General features: G+C 46.2%; 1 protein-coding gene across 1 annotated transcript in view; it reads left to right on the top strand.

The window, feature by feature from the left end:
* The window catches only part of LOC120023925 (utrophin-like), a 187,234-nt gene that overhangs the window by 97,336 nt on the left and 72,359 nt on the right, over positions 1-17,539 (top strand). Inside the window, 2 exon segments of the mRNA XM_038968027.1 lie at positions 1,913-2,059; positions 3,179-3,257. Of these exon segments, the coding sequence (XP_038823955.1) occupies positions 1,913-2,059; positions 3,179-3,257 (226 nt within the window).

The following is a 17,539-nucleotide window of genomic DNA, read 5'->3' as shown; positions in this document are numbered from 1 at the left end:
AAGATTTTTTTTTTTAATATTTAACTTTCACACATTAACAAGTCCAATACAGCATATGAAAGGTACACATCTTGTGAATCAAGCCAACATGTCCGATTTTTAAAATGTTTTACAGGGAAGACACAATATGTAAATCTATTAGCTAACCACGTTAGCAAAAGACACCACTTGTCTTACTCCATCAGTTTTTTACTCCATCAGTAGCTATCACAAATTCGACCAAATAAAGATATAAATAGCCACTAACCAAGAAACAACTTCATCAGATGACAGTCTGATAACATATTTATTGTATAGCATATGTTTTGTTAGAAAAATGTGCATATTTCAGGTATAAATCATAGTTTACATTGCAGCTACAGTCAGAAATTGCACCGAAAGCAGACAGAAAAATTACAGACACCAACGCCAAATAACTAAATACTCATCATAAAACATTTCTGAAAAATACATAGTGTACAGCAATTGAAAGACAGGCATCTTGTGATTCCAGACAATATTTCCGATTTATCAAGTGTTTTACAGCGAAAACACAATATAGCGTTATATTAGCTTAGCACATGTGCAAACATCACCCCAGCATTGATTCAAGGCAAAAAGAGAGATAACGTATAAACCACCAAAGGATATTAATTTTTTCACTAACCTTCTCAGAATTCTTCAGATGACAGTCCTATAACATCATATTACACAATGCATATAGAGTTTGTTCGAAAATGTGCATATTTAGCGGCACAAATCGTGGTTATACAATGAGAAAAGTAGCAAAGCTGCCCAGAAAATGGCAGGAGAAATCTTTGAAGAGGCACCTAATCTAATCAGTAACTATTCCAAAACTTGACTAAAAAATACAGGTTGGACAGCAATTGAAAGACAAATTAGTTCTTAATGCAATCGCTGAATTACATTTTTAAAATTAACGTTACTGCGCAATGCAGGGTGCGATAAAGCAAGGCTACACTGCAAGTAATGGCGTCTTATGCATTTTACTTTTTCCAACAGAACAATGAATTATCAGCATAAATAGTTCTTACTTTTGGATGAACTCCCATCAGAATCTTGGGATGGGTGTCCTTTGTCCAAAAGAATCGTTGCTAGGTTGGAGAACGTCGTCTTCAACGTTGCAATTAGCAGTAAACAATAGCCATGTGGGCCAGAGATACCCAACTTCCTACAACGTCACGAAAATAAATACCCGAAAATCGCAATATACTGACATAAACTGATATAATTCGGTTTAAAATAACAACATTACGATGTCTTTAACACCTATATCGAATAAAAACAGAGCCGGATATAACTAGGAGCTAAAACAAGAGCTTCTAACATGACATGCCAAGACCCTCCCTGCGTCAGAGCGAAGAGTGGAAAGATGGGACATTTCGGTTCCAAGCTATTTATAACCTTTGGGAACTACGTAGAAACTCAATTTCAAGTCTCCCTATTCGCTGACACCCAGGGGAAGGCGTATGCAGTGCATCTCAACCAATAGAGGACAGGCAAATTAATACACAGGTCTCAGAACAGCCAGCAAAATTCTGCATTCTGACATACACATAGGAAAATTGCTCTAAGTCCAGTTCTGTTTCACCCACAGATATAATTCAAACGGTTTTAGAAACTAGAGAGTGTTTTCTATCCAATAGTAATAATAATATGCATATTGTACGAGCAAGAATTGAGTACGAGGCCTTTTTGAAATGGGCACCTTTTATCTGGCTACTCAATACTGCCCCTTGAGCCCAAAGAGGTTAACTTGTACATAAATCGGTGTCAAAAAAATGAATTACCTAGGTCAACATCTAATCACCATTGGTACAGGTATCACCCCTGCACCATAACAGTATGTTATAGAGACATCTGCCTACATCAAAACACTGACCTGTGTGTGTGCATCCTGTGTGTGTTCCAGGCTTTCAAGGAGGAGATGGCCCCTCTGAGGCAGGACGTGCATGTGGTGAATGAGCTGTCTGGTGAGCTGGCTCCTCTGGATGTCCAGCTGTCCTCCACCTCCTCCAGACAACTGGATGACCTCAACATGCGCTGGAAACTACTACAGGTGGGCTATGGGTGTCCCACCTAAAACCTTCCCCTTTTTACAGGTGGGCAACGGGTCTCATGCCTAAAAGCATCTCCCTTTTATGTGTCATACTTAAGAATAGGTGTCACAGCTACAAACCTCCTCCCTTTTAGGAGTTGTCATACTTGGGAGTACGTGTCACTGCTAAATGACTAAAAGGTCAAATGTAAAACCTTCCTCCTTTTACGAGCTATCATATTCTTGACTTCTCTACTTTCTACTCTTTTTTCTCACCCACCTTATTCACATCTCAACCTGTCTGTACGCTCATGTTTATTCTCTCAATGTCATAATAGCCCTCTTGCTGTCTTTGTAATCAAGTATTTCTGTCCATCTCTTTCCCCCTGTTTGTGTCATTTTGTTATGTTGCTTTCTCTCATTATTCCTTCTGTCTCTCTTTGTCAGCCTGCTGTACTTTAGCTCAGACACAGAGGGTGGGGAGAGGTGGTCTTCCAGTTGTCTACCTCTACAGGTTACTGAGTTCTATGTTGGCACAGTGGACTTCTGTCACTGTAGATAAATAACACTTTTTGACACAGCGAACTCGTGTCCTGGTCCAGCCTGCTGATGGCCGGGATCAGAGCCTTACTCGTGCAACCCTCAGGATCATTTGTCACTATGCTGTTTAGATTAATGTGTGTGTGCGTGTGCGTGTGCGTGAGACAAAGAGAAAAAAAGAGACATCAAGAGATAGATCTTAGATTCCTTCCCTTTCCTTCTCCATGCCCCCCACCCCTGGTATTGCCATGCTGGAGTTGATGATGACCACTGAGATAGGACTCCGTGCCACTTTGGTCTGATCAAACAGAAGGGCAAACAGCACAGCAGGACTCAGTCACCAGGCACCCCATAGAGATTCACTGAGGCTGGATGAAAGTGTGGAAGACACATTTTGTCTGCCTCCTGGTTCCCTGTGTAGAGACAGCCTTATATCCTCACTGTAGGGAGGATGACTGAGTCACTGCACACAGTAAGGACACTCAGCAGTGCACACACATGCGTGCACACACACACTCAGCTGGACTGGTCAATATAGAGTTGGCGGGATGCGGGTGTGTGTTGGTGTGTGTCTAACTCTCTCCTCTTTCTGGTGTGCAGGTGGCCATTGAAGAGAGACTAAAGCTCCTTCAGGAAGCCCACAGAGACTTTGGCCCTTCCTCCCAGCACTTCCTATCCAGTGAGTAGCCAAATCAAAGTATATTAGTCACATACACACTTTTTATCAGATGTTATTGCGGGTGTAGCAAAATGCTTGTGTTCCTAGTTCCAACAGTGCAGTATGTAACAATTCACAACAATACACACAAATTTAAAAGTAAAAAAATGAAACAAGAAATATCTAAATATTAGGATGAGCAATGTCTGAGTGGCATTGACTAGAATACAGTAGAATAGAATATAGTATATACATATGAGATGAGAAAACAGTATGTAAAAATTATTACTTGACTATTGTTTCATTATTAAAGTGCCGAGTGATTCCATACCTATGTACAGTATAGGTAGCTTAGTGGTTAGAGCATTGGGCCAGTAACCGAAAGGTTGCTAGATCGAGTCCCTGAGCTGACAAAGAAAACATCTGTCGTTCTGCCCCTGAACAAGGTAGTTAACCCACTGTTCCTAGGCTGTCATTGTATATAAGAATTTGTTCTTAACTGACTTGCCTAGTTAAATAAATGATGAAATAAAAGATATGGGGCAGCAGCCTCTAAGGTGCAGGGTTGAGTAAATGGGTGGTAGCTGACTAGTGATGGCTATTAACAGTCTGATGGCCTTGAGATCAAAGCTGTTTTTCAGTCTCTCGGTTCCAGCTTTGATGCACCTGTACTGACCTCGCGTTCCAATGACTTCCCTTGATGTTTATCGATTCAGCTTATGAATGTCTAGGAGGTAGCCTATCCATTATGTTTGTTGTTGTTGTTGCTGTTGTACTTTTTGTCAGGGTTGCCCTCATCCCTTGCCTCCTACACACACAAACACACACTCAAGCAGGTTGTTTACAGGCGGCAAGGTTCTTCACTCTTGAATCATTCGAGGCTTAATTACAACTCTCCTCTGACTTTCTTTCCTTTCAGACCAGTGGTCATTAATGATGGAGGGAGGGAGGGAGGGAGGGAGAGAGGGAGAGAGGGAGAGAGGGAGGGAGGGAGGGAGGGAGGGAGGGAGAGAGGGAGAGAGGGAGAGAGGGAGAGAGGGAGAGAGGGAGGGAGAGAGGGAGAGATCATTAATGACAGACAAGCCACACCCCTCCCCCCTCATCCCCTCCTTCCATCCCCATTTACTCCAAATTATACAGTAGTGTTCTATTTCATTGCTATGTCCCTTTCCTCTCTCCGTCTCAAATCCAACCCCTCTCTTGTCTACCCCATTTGGCTCTGACATGGATCCAAAATGTTCTCCATTTGATGATAACAGGGTGGTGGAATAGGGAGGAAACTTAGTTGTCGTGTGTCCATAGACCTGAGTGGTGTTGACAGCGGAGTTACTGTATCAGCCAAGATGCCATTCTGGCTCCCCTTTCATCTCTCAGAGACAGAATCTACCGTTCCTTCTCATCGTATCCGACGGAGAAGGTCGAAACTTTACAAGTTTCAACCCAACTTTAGCACATTTTTTTGAGTTTATGGAGTTTTAAAGTTCTTACTATCATCACATATGACCGCCAAGCACTTTTTGACATTAGATCGACAGTTACTAACCTCAATTTCAACTTCAAACCCGACTCTGACAGCTGTACCCTTGTTTATACCAGACCCTATTCCTTTATTTCATGGGCTACCAAAACACTGCAGTTGTAGACGTGGCAGACAGGCTGGAGTCCTGTTGAGATTGAGACGAAGAGAAAATCTACTGGCACTCCCCTCCGTTTTATTGGCAAATGTCCAGTCACTCGAGAATAAGATGGATGAGCTTCGTTTCAGAGTCTCCTATCAGAGAGACTTGAAAAGCTGCATTATTATTGCCTGGATGCCCAGACTACTTGCTCCAACCAAATGCTACGCCACGCCCACAGACGACAGTCTGGATCTGAGTACATCCCCTTCACTGAATGTGAACACATTAGGGGCTGTCTGATTGGTCCAGAAACTGATGGTTCGGGCCAGAGTCAGAACACACATGGGTAAAGTGGCAGTTTGAAAATGTGCCATTTGCTATGATACTCTGATTGGTTAGACAACTTTTTGTACAACACCTCTAGTACCTCTCGTTACAACAAATTACTTAAATTATGACAGAATCATTTAGTGGTCAGGCTAGCAACACGAGGTGAAGGTGGACGGGTCTGCCTCTAAATAAACAACAACTGGTGCACCTCTTCCAGTGCGAAGGAAACTCAGACATGGAATGCCTCATGGTAAGCTGTAGACCTTTTTATTTAACAAGAGAGTTCTCATCCAAAATATCACAGCTGTCTACATCCCACCAGAAGCCAACAATACTTTATGGGGCCATAAACAAACAAAAGACCACACACCCAGAGACTTAAAAACGTTCTACCTCACTTCTACTAACACGTCTCTTGCGCCATAAGGGGCTTCAAAATGCTATTCTACCCAAAAAAACGCATACAAGGCCCTCCCTCGCCCTCCCTTCGACAAATCTGACCACGACTCTATCCTGCTGCTTCCCGTTTACAAACAAAAGCTCAAACTGGAAGTACCAGTGACGCGCTCAATATGGAAGTGATCTGATGAAGCAGATGTGAGGCTACAAGACCGTTTTGCTAGTACAGACAGCGATCTGTTCCATGATTCATCCGATAGCATTAGGAGTTTACCATATCAGTCACAGGCTTCATCATGGAGTCTCCACAGTGACCATACAAACATAACCAAACCATGGATTATACCAACAGAGTCTTGCATGAAAGCTCCTGTTGTTCCAGTTGACTGTGTGATCTCACTCTCCGTGGCCAATGTGAGTAAAACTTTTAAACAGGTTAACACTCGCAAGGCGGCCGGGCCAGATGGAATACCAGGGTGCATTCTTAGAGCATGTGCAGACCAGCTGGAAGTGTCTTCACAGACATTATCAATCTTTCCTTGTCCCAGTCTGTAATCCCAAGATGTTTCAAGCTGAAGACCATTGACCCTCAAAGGTAACCTGCCTAAATGGCTATATTCCCCTTGCACTGACATCTGTATTTATAAAGTGCTTTGAAAGGCTGGTCATGACAGTCATCAAAGCCATCATCCCAGACACCCTGGACCTACTCCAATTTGCATACCGCCCCAACAGATCACGCAATCTCAATTGCACTTCGTACTGCTCTCTTCCATCTGGACAAGAGGGGAAATAACTGTGAGAATTCTGTTCATAGACTGCATCTCAGTGTTCCACACCATAGTCCCCTCCAAGCTCATCACCAAGCTCAGGACCCTTGGACTTAACATCTCCCTCTGCAACTGGATCCTGAACATCCTGATGGGTCGGCCCCAGGTGGTGAGGATAGGCAACAACACCTCCGCCACACTGACCCTCAACACGGGTGCCCCTCAGGGGTGTGTGCTTAGACCTCTCCTGTACTGCTGTTGACCCACAGATCTCCTCAGAGGGAGCTTCAATAGATTTATTTTTTCTTTCCCCTAATTGTCATCTGACCCTTTTTGTTGGTTTAAAAAAAGGACCGTCAATGGACGGTCATGTATTGGTTCAGCACTCTCCTTTACTCCTGATGTGAAGGTTACTCTTCTGCTCTTCACAACTCCAACACCATCAACAAGTTTGCTGACGACACAACGGTGGTAGGCCTGATCACCGATGGCGATGAGACGGTCTACAGGGAGGAGATCAGAGCCTTGAAAGTGTGATGTCAGGACAACAGCTTCGTCAACGTCAGTAGGAACAAGGAGCTGATTGTGCATGGGTCCTCGGATCCTCAAAAGCTTTTTCAATTTCACCATTAAGAGCATATTGACTGCCTGCATCACCACTTGGTATGGCAAATGCACTTCCCTCGACCGCAAATCGTTACAGAGGGTGGTGTGGACAGCCCAGTACATCACTGGGGCCGAGCTCCCTGCCATCCAGGACCTCTATATCAGAGAAAGGTCCAAGAAATTTCCAAAGTCTTCAGCCACCCAAGCCGTAAACATACTGTTCACTCTGCTACCGTCCAGCAATTAGTACCAGAGCATCAGCTCTCGGACCAACAGGCTCTGAGACAACTTCTACCTTATTTAGCCACAAGACTGCTAAATAAACATAAGACTGCTAAATAGTTAATAAAATGGTTACCCAGACTATCTACAATGATCCTATCTTGCACTGACTATGCACACTCGGAAGACTGTATATACACAATATATACACTCACTCACACACATTACACTGACACTCTCGCACAAACCCACACAAATACACACGCATACCGACAACACACATACACACCATACTTTCACAATCCTCATATGCTGCTGCTACTCTGTTCTTTATTTCATTCTTATTATAATCTCTCCTGATTAGTGTTGGTATTCTGAACCTCTGCACTAAGATACTAGAAAGTGAAAAAGGGTCCGTTACTAGATTTTGTTTTACTTTTGGTACTTCTGTCAAATGTGTCTCACGGATCAAGTCTGTCTATCATCGCAGCTGATATCCCCCTTATAACGTGAATGCACCGTGCCTGCTCCACTTAGCTTGCACTGGGAGTCTGGGTTGCATCATGTTAGCTCTGTCATGCTGCACAGAAGTTATCACACTTGAATAATGCGACACACAATGTAAATATGTTGAAACCGTTAATTACTGTTTGCAAACATTTTTTATCTTTCCTTGCTAGCTTACAGCTGAAGGCAGCTAACATCAATTCACTACCCTTTGTTTGTGATAATATGCAAACCATAATGCAAAATATGCTGATTTCAAAGCTGATTGCCACCCAAACTTGAATCATCAACTTAACCTCTTTGGGCTCAAGGGGCAGTATTGAGTAGCCAGGTAAAAGGTGCCCATTTCAAAAAGGCCTCGTACTCAATTCTTGCTCGTACAATATGCATATTATTATTACTATTGGATAGAAAACAGATATATCTGTGGGTGAAACAGAACTCGACTTAGAGCAATTTTCCTATGTGTATGTAATAATGCAGAATTTTACTGGCTGTTCTGAGACCTGTGTATTAATTTGCCTGTCCTCTATTGGTTGAGATGCACTGCATACGCCTTCCCCTGGTTGTTAGCGAATAGGGAGACTTGAAATGGAGTTTCTACGCAGTTCAGAAAGTCTATAAATTGGTTGGAATCGAGGTGTCCACCCTTTTGGATCCTCTCGCTGACGCAGAGAGGGTCTTGGCATGTCTTTTTAGAAGCTCTGGTTTTAGCTCCTATATATATCCGGCTCTGTTTTTATTCGATATAGGCTTTAAAGACATCATAATCTTGTTATTTTAAACCGATTTATATCAGTTTATGTCAGTATATTGCGATTTTCGGGTATTTCATTTTGTGACGTTGTAGAAAATTGGGTATCTCTCTTTCGCATGCCATTGTTTACTGCTATGGAACAACATGGAAGAGGACGTTCTCCAACCCAGCAACGATTCTTTTGGACAAGGACACCCATCCCAAGATTCTGATGGAAGCTCAGCTAAAAGTAATTACTATTTATGCTGATAATTGCCCCTGATTCCACCTTGCTGTCCGGTCGCATTCCGCTTCGCTCCACAGGTAGTATCACATTTCATTTCATTTCATTACAGTACAACGGTTTGATTTGCTTGATCTTAGCTAGCTACATAGCCGTCTTTGTATCAAAGATAATTGTGTAGTTTAGACTAATTTCGGTTAGCTAGCCAGCTATCTTCGTTCTTTTAACGTAACGTAACGTAGTCAACACTGCTAGCTAGCTAGCCAGCTAGCCACCGAATAGCAGCACTGTAGAAACTATTACATTCAACGGAACAACGGAACGACTTGATTAGTGTAGTGTTAGCTAGCTACATAGTTGTCTTTGCTGTCTTTGTATCTATGATAATTGGGTAGTTTAGACTATCGGTTAGCTAGCCAGCTATTTTCGTCCTTTTAACGTAACGTAACGTAACGTAGTCAACACTGCTAGCTAGCCAGCTAGCCACCGAATAGCAGCACTGTAGAAACTATTACATTCAACGGAACAACGGAACGACTTGATTAGTGTAGTGTTAGCTAGCTACATAGTTGTCTTTGCTGTCTTTGTATCTAAGATAGTTGCGTTAGCTAGCCAGTTTAGGTTAGCTAGCCAGCTATTTTCGTTCTTTTGACGTAACGTAACGTAGTCAACACTGCTAGCTAGCTAGCCAGCTAGCCACCGAATAGCAGCACTGTAGAAACTATTACATTCAACGGAACAACGGAACGACTTGATTAGTGTAGTGTTAGCAGCACTGTAGAAACTATTACATTCGTAGTCTAGAGTAATTATCGGTTAGCTAGCCAGCTATTTTCGTCCGCCGCGCTGCCGTTCTCCTACCTAGTCACACTGCTAGCTAGCCAACTTCTACCGAATAGCAGCACGGTAGAAACTATTACATTACAACGGAACGATTTGATTAGTGTAGTGTTAGCTAGCTACATAGTTGTCTTTGCTGTCCTTGTATCTAAGACAATTGTGTAGTTTAGACTAATTATCTAGCCAGTTACCGAGGTTACCTAGCTAGCTATCGAGGTTACCTAGCCAGCTACACTTTCTAACAAAGTCAACAACGCAGCCACTGCTAGCTAGCCTACTTCAGCAGTACTGTATCATTTTAATCACTTTAGTCAATAAGATTTTTGCAACGTAAGCTTAACTTTCTGAACATTCGAGACGTGTAGTCCACTTGTCATTCCAATCTCCTTTGCATTAGCGTAGCCTCTTCTGTAGCCTGTCAACTATGTGTCTGTCTATCCCTGTTCTCTCCTCTCTGCACAGACCATACAAACGCTTCACACCGCGTGGCCGCGGCCACCCTAACCTGGTGGTCCCAGCGCGCACGACCCACGTGGAGTTCCAGGTCTCCGGCAGCCTCTGGAACTGCCGATCTGCGGCCAACAAGGCAGAGTTCATCTCAGCCTATGCTTCCCTCCAGTCCCTCGACTTCTTGGCACTGACGGAAACATGGATCACCACAGATAACACTGCCACTCCTACTGCTCTCTCCTCGTCTGCCCACGTGTTCTCGCACACCCCGAGAGCTTCTGGTCAGCGGGGTGGTGGCACCGGGATCCTCATCTCTCCCAAGTGGTCATTCTCTCTTTCTCCCCTTACCCATCTGTCTATCGCCTCCTTTGAATTCCATGCTGTCACAGTTACCAGCCCTTTCAAGCTTAACATCCTTATCATTTATCGCCCTCCAGGTTCCCTCGGAGAGTTCATCAATGAGCTTGATGCCTTGATAAGCTCCTTTCCTGAGGACGGCTCACCTCTCACAGTTCTGGGTGACTTTAACCTCCCCACGTCTACCTTTGACTCATTCCTTTCTGCCTCCTTCTTTCCACTCCTCTCCTCTTTTGACCTCACCCTCTCACCTTCCCCCCCTACTCACAAGGCAGGCAATACGCTTGACCTCATCTTTACTAGATGCTGTTCTTCCACTAACCTCATCGCAACTCCCCTCCAAGTCTCCGACCACTACCTTGTATCCTTTTCCCTCTCGCTCTCATCCAACACTTCCCACACTGCCCCTACTCGGATGGTATCGCGCCGTCCCAACCTTCGCTCTCTCTCCCCCGCTACTCTCTCCTCTTCCATCCTATCATCTCTTCCCTCTGCTCAAACCTTCTCTAACCTATCTCCTGACTCTGCCTCCTCAACCCTCCTCTCCTCCCTTTCTGCATCCTTTGACTCTCTATGTCCCCTATCCTCCAGGCCGGCTCGGTCCTCCCCTCCTGCTCCGTGGCTCGACGACTCATTGCGAGTTCACAGAACAGGGCTCCGGGCAGCCGAGCGGAAATGGAGGAAAACTCGCCTCCCTGCGGACCTGGCATCCTTTCACTCCCTCCTCTCTTCATTTTCCTCTTCTGTCTCTGCTGCTAAAGCCACTTTCTACCACTCTAAATTCCAAGCATCTGCCTCTAACCCTAGGAAGCTCTTTGCCACCTTCTCCTCCCTCCTGAATCCTCCTCCCCCTCCCCCCCCCTCCTCCCTCTCTGCAGATGACTTCGTCAACCATTTTGAAAAGAAGGTCGACGACATCCGATCCTCGTTTGCTAAGTCAAACGACACCGCTGGTTCTGCTCACACTGCCCTACCCTGTGCTCTGACCTCTTTCTCCCCTCTCTCTCCAGATGAAATCTCGCGTCTTGTGACGGCCGGCCGCCCAACAACCTGCCCGCTTGACCCTATCCCCTCCTCTCTTCTCCAGACCATTTCCGGAGACCTTCTCCCTTACCTCACCTCGCTCATCAACTCATCCCTGACCGCTGGCTACGTCCCTTCCGTCTTCAAGAGAGCGAGAGTTGCACCCCTTCTGAAAAAACCTACACTCGATCCCTCCGATGTCAACAACTACAGACCAGTATCCCTTCTTTCTTTTCTCTCCAAAACTCTTGAACGTGCCGTCCTTGGCCAGCTCTCCTGCTATCTCTCTCAGAATGACCTTCTTGATCCAAATCAGTCAGGTTTCAAGACTAGTCATTCAACTGAGACTGCTCTTCTCTGTATCACAGAGGCGCTCCGCACTGCTAAAGCTAACTCTCTCTCCTCTGCTCTCATCCTTCTAGACCTATCGGCTGCCTTCGATACTGTGAACCATCAGATCCTCCTCTCCACCCTCTCCGAGTTGGGCATCTCCGGCGCGGCCCACGCCTGGATTGCGTCCTACCTGACAGGTCGCTCCTACCAGGTGGCGTGGCGAGAATCTGTCTCCTCACCACGTGCTCTCACCACTGGTGTCCCCCAGGGCTCTGTTCTAGGCCCTCTCCTATTCTCGCTATACACCAAGTCACTTGGCTCTGTCATAACCTCACATGGTCTCTCCTATCATTGCTATGCAGACGACACACAATTAATCTTCTCCTTTCCCCCTTCTGATGACCAGGTGGCGAATCGCATCTCTGCATGTCTGGCAGACATATCAGTGTGGATGACGGATCACCACCTCAAGCTGAACCTCGGCAAGACGGAGCTGCTCTTCCTCCCGGGGAAGGACTGCCCGTTCCATGATCTCGCCATCACGGTTGACAACTCCATTGTGTCCTCCTCCCAGAGCGCTAAGAACCTTGGCGTGATCCTGGACAACACCCTGTCGTTCTCAAATAACATCAAGGCGGTGGCCCGTTCCTGTAGGTTCATGCTCTACAACATCCGCAGAGTACGACCCTGCCTCACACAGGAAGCGGCGCAGGTCCTAATCCAGGCACTTGTCATCTCCCGTCTGGACTACTGCAACTCGCTGTTGGCTGGGCTCCCTGCCTGTGCCATTAAACCCCTACAACTCATCCAGAACGCCGCAGCCCGTCTGGTGTTCAACCTTCCCAAGTTCTCTCACGTCACCCCGCTCCTCCGCTCTCTCCACTGGCTTCCAATTGAAGCTCGCATCCGCTACAAGACCATGGTGCTTGCCTACGGAGCTGTGAGGGGAACGGCACCTCAGTACCTTCAGGCTCTGATCAGGCCCTACACCCAAACAAGGGCACTGCGTTCATCCACCTCTGGCCTGCTCGCCTCCCTACCACTGAGGAAGTACAGTTCCCGCTCAGCCCAGTCAAAACTGTTCGCCGCTCTGGCACCCCAATGGTGGAACAAACTCCCTCACGACGCCAGGACAGCGGAGTCAATCACCACCTTCCGGAGACACCTGAAACCCCACCTCTTTAAGGAATACCTAGGATAGGATAAAGTAATCCTTCTGACCCCCCCCCCCCCCCTTAAAAGATTTAGATGCACTATTGTAAAGTGGCTGTTCCACTGGATGTCATAAGGTGAATGCACCAATTTGTAAGTCGCTCTGGATAAGAGCGTCTGCTAAATGACTTAAATGTAAATGTAATAATTCATTGTTCTGTTGAAAAAAGTAAAATGCATAAGACGCCATTATTTGCAGTGTAGCCTTGCGTTATCGCACCCTGTATTGCACCCTGTATTGCGCAGTAAGGTTAATGTTAAAAATGTAATTCAGCGATTGCATTAAGAACTAATTTGTCTTTCAATTGCTGGCCACCCTGTATTTTTTAGTCAAGTTTATGATTATTTATTGATTAGACTAGGTGACTCTCCAAGATGGCGCCCGACATTTTCTGGGCAGCTTGGCAACTTTTCTCATTGTATAAGCACGATTTGTGCCGCTAAATATGCACATTTTCGAACAAACTCTATATGCATTGTGTAATATGATGTTACAGGACTGTCATCTGAAGAATTCTGAGAAGGTTAGTGAAAATTAATATTTTTGGTGGTGAATACGTTATCGCTATGTTTGGCTGGAATCAATGCTGTTGTGTGGTTTGCTACTGTGCTAAACTAATATAACGCTATATTGTGTTTTCGCTGTAAAACACTTAGAAAATCTGAAATATTGTCTGGATTCACAAGATCTGTGTCTTTCAATTGCTGTACGCTGTGTATTTTTAAGAAATGTTTTATGATGAGTAATTAGGTAATACACGTTGCTCTCTGTAGTTATTGTAGTCGAGTTGTGATGGTGGCTGCAATGGTAAACTATGATTTATACCTGAAATATGCACATTTTTCTAACAAAACCTATGCTATACAATAAATATGTTATCAGACTGTCATCTGATGAGGTTGTTTCTTGGTTAGTGGCTATTTATATCTTTATTTGGTCGAATTTGTGATAGCTACTGATGCAGTAAAAAACTGATGGAGTAAAAAAAATGGTGTCTTTTGCTAACGTGGTTAGCTAATAGATTTACATATTTTGTCTTCCCTGTAAAACATTTTAAAAATCGGACATGTTGGCTGGATTCACAAGATGTGTACCTTTCATATGCTGTATTGGACTTGTTAATGTGTGAAAGTTAAATATTAAAAAAATATATATTTTGAATTTCGCGCCCTGCACTTTGAGCTGGCTGTTGTCATAAGTGTACCGGTGTCGGGCTTGCACGCCAAACAGGTTAATCCCTCTCTCTCTTACGTCGCTCCCAAAGATGTATCTATTGCCTTAGCGAACTGTCTGTGTGTGAATAGGGCTCCAACCATAGGCTCCCCGAAGGGCCGCCCCCCTCTTCCCACAGGAATGACGCCATTACTGGTTAAAGATCAGTACAAATGGAAGGGAAAAAGTGGAAGGGAAAAATTGTTTGTCATCTGTAGCCCCTTGAAATCAGCCAAAACAAGCTCAATAACTCAATGCATGCACACACTCATATTGGATATGCATTCACCCTTACGTCTACTCCCGCTCCTCCGCTCCGGCGTTCAACGTCACCAGTATACTAACCACAGGTCCTGTGATCCATCATTATGCACACCTGGCATCATTCCTTACACGCACCTGCAAGTCACCATGATACTCACCTGGACTCCATCGCCTTCCTGATTACCTCCCCTATATCTGTCCCTCCCTTTGGTTCTTTCCTCAGTCAGTATTCGTCCTGTGTTTATGCGTACACATAATGATATAACGCCACTGTTATGTTATCTCAGTTCATGTTTGTTGTTTTATTAAATGTTTCACCTGCTTCTCGACTCTCAGCGTCTCCGGTACAGAATCCTGACTCAAACAATGGAAGCAGCAGGAAAAGAGAATATCTCCAGACAGTCGACGAGGAGGGATACCTTCTAAGTCAACAACATGACCAGCTGGCACAACTGGGTATGGCTATGGAAGAGGTTCTTCGCAGTGTGCAACGTCTCGAACATACCCGGGAGGCATTGTCATCAACTAGCGGAGGATACTCTACAACCAGTCGACCCAGCGAGTCAGCACAACAGCCCATTCAGCAACACGCTCAGGTCAGCGACGCCTGTTTGTCCCTCCCTGATAAATATGACGGCCCCATCTAAATGCCGTGGCTTCCTACTTCAGTGCTCCCTCTACTTTACACACCAGATGGGAGCTCCCACCACCGACAGGTCCAAGGTTGCCATGGTTATTTTTCTGCTGACTGGGCGGGCGTTGGAATGGGCCGTGGCCGTCTGGGAGAGAGGAGCTAGATTCTTATGAGGGGTTCATGGCTCTGTTGAAATGTTTCTTAGATCATCCCCCTTGAGGGCAGAGAGAGGGTGAGAGCTTACTCCAATTACTGCAGGGGGACCAGACTGCTGCCAAGTAGGCGCTCACCTTCTGGACAAAAGCAGCATCCAGCGGATGGAATGAGCCAGTGCTTAGTATGCTATTCAGAAGATGTCTGCGCGAGGAGGTCCAGACATAACTGGCCTGTCGAGATGACAAGCTCTCCTTGGACGCACTCATTGCGATGACCATCCATCTGGATAACCTACTTCGGGAACGTCGGTACTCGCATTGCTTCTCTCCCTCTGTATCAGAGCCTGAACCCATGGAGGTAGGAGTCGCACGGCTCCCCACGGCAGAGCGACACAGACGGAGACAGCAGGGGCTCTGTCTGTATTGTGGTCAAGGAGGGCACCAGCTCTAGTGGTGTCCGGCACCTCCTAATCCAGGATCCACAAGAGCAGAGGGAAGGTCACGTGATCTTCCACCTCCTGGGGCAGGAGTGAGTATTCCATCTTCATCACTCTCTGCTGAACTCTTTTTGGTGTCCATCACACTAGTTGACTGTCCCTCATGTACTGTGTCTACAGCATGAGTGGATTCCAGTACCATGGGGAACTTTATTGACCAGACCCTTGCCTCCGCTCTTAACATCTCATATCCGCTCTCCTCTCCTTTCCCGGTTCAAGCCCTTGATAGTCGGGCACTAGGATCCGGAACAATTACACACATCACCCAACCACTCACCCTCACCGTGGAGTCAATTCATCAGGAGAACATCCCCTTCTTCATTACCAGTACTCCAGTTCACAAGATCATCCTCTGCCTCCCTTGGCTTCAATGCCATAACCTCACCTGATCTCATGGTCAAGGATGAGAATCACAGACTGGTGGTTCCACAACGGTTTTCGGGGTTTGGGATCCGGAGCTCCTGGCGGTGAAGTTGGCATTAGAGGAGTGGAGACACTGGCTGGAGGGCACCAAGGAATCATTTGTCATCCTCACCGACCATCGGAACCTGGAGTACATACAGAAATCGAGGAGGCTGAATCCTCGCCAAGCAAGATGGGCCCTTTTCTTCATAAGGTTCGACTTCACGCTGGCATATCAGCCAGGTTCAAAGAACACCAAGGCCAACGCCTTGTACCGTCTCTATGATTCGGGAGAGGGTCCTGTCCAGAATCTATAATCCCATCCTCCCGAGTCGTAGCCCATGTGGTCTGGGACATAGATGTGGACAACCACCAGGCTCTGGAGAGGGAGCCCGCACCCACTAACTGTCCTGCCAAGTGCATCTACGTTTCTATGCGGATAAGGGACCGGCTGCTGACCTGGGCATACACAGCTGTCGGCGCTGGAGATCCTGGTTTTTCTCGCACTACCCAATCCATGTCTGAGAAATACTGGTGGCCCACCTTGGCGCAAGATGTTTAGTCATCTCCTGTTCCGTACGTTCCCAAACCAAATTCACCTGGAACACTGCAGCAGGGAAAGCCCTTCCTGTGCCTTAGCGTTCCTGGTCCAATCTAATCATTGACTTTGTTACTGATCTTCCCCCTCTGACGGTTTCACCACCATTTTGGTTGTTGTGGATATATTTTCAAAATCCAGTTGTTTAATCCCTCTTTCTGGTCTCCCTACTGCTCTCCAGGTCACTGAGGCACTATTCCAGCAGGTCTTCCGGAGGACATCTTCTCCGACCGTGGACATTAATTCACGTCATGGGTATGGAGAGCCTTTATGGAGAAGCTAAGGGTCACGGTCAGCCTCACTTACGGGTACCGGCCTCAGTCCAACAGGCAGGTGGAGAGGAGGAACCAGGAGCTGGGAAGCTTCCTGAGGAGTCACTGTCAGGGAGAGTGGGCTCGATTCCTTCCATGGGCAGAGTATGCCCAGAATTCGCTACGTCACTCCTCCACTGGTTTGACCCCCTTCCAGTGTGTTCTGGGTTTTCAGCCGGCCCTGGCTCCATGGACCCAGACCGACACTCTTGCGGTTGATGAGAGGTTCCAGTGCGCCGTCCACCGTCAAAAGGAGCAGGCCACCGCAGTACGGCCCCTGTGTTCCACCCTGGGGATCGTGTCTGGCTCTCTACCAGGCACCTCCCACTCTGCCTGCCCTGCAAGAAACTGAGCAGAGAGTTTGTGGGGCCATTCAAGGTTCTCCGGAGGATCAACAAAGTGACGTATAGATTACAGGTTCCGAGTGACAAATGTATCTCACCATTTAAAATCTCACTTCTCAGGCTGGTGGTTCCTGGTCCCCTAGCTAATGCTGTCCCCCATGACACCCCTCCACCCCCCCTGGATATCGAGGGGAGTCCGACCTATGCCGTCAGATCCCTACTGGACTCTCGACGTCG

This window comes from Salvelinus namaycush, chromosome 29 (genome assembly GCF_016432855.1).
Source record: "Salvelinus namaycush isolate Seneca chromosome 29, SaNama_1.0, whole genome shotgun sequence".
Taxonomy (NCBI): domain Eukaryota; kingdom Metazoa; phylum Chordata; class Actinopteri; order Salmoniformes; family Salmonidae; genus Salvelinus; species Salvelinus namaycush.
Note: the sequence above shows the minus strand (reverse complement) of the source record. Positions and strands in the feature narration are given on the sequence as shown.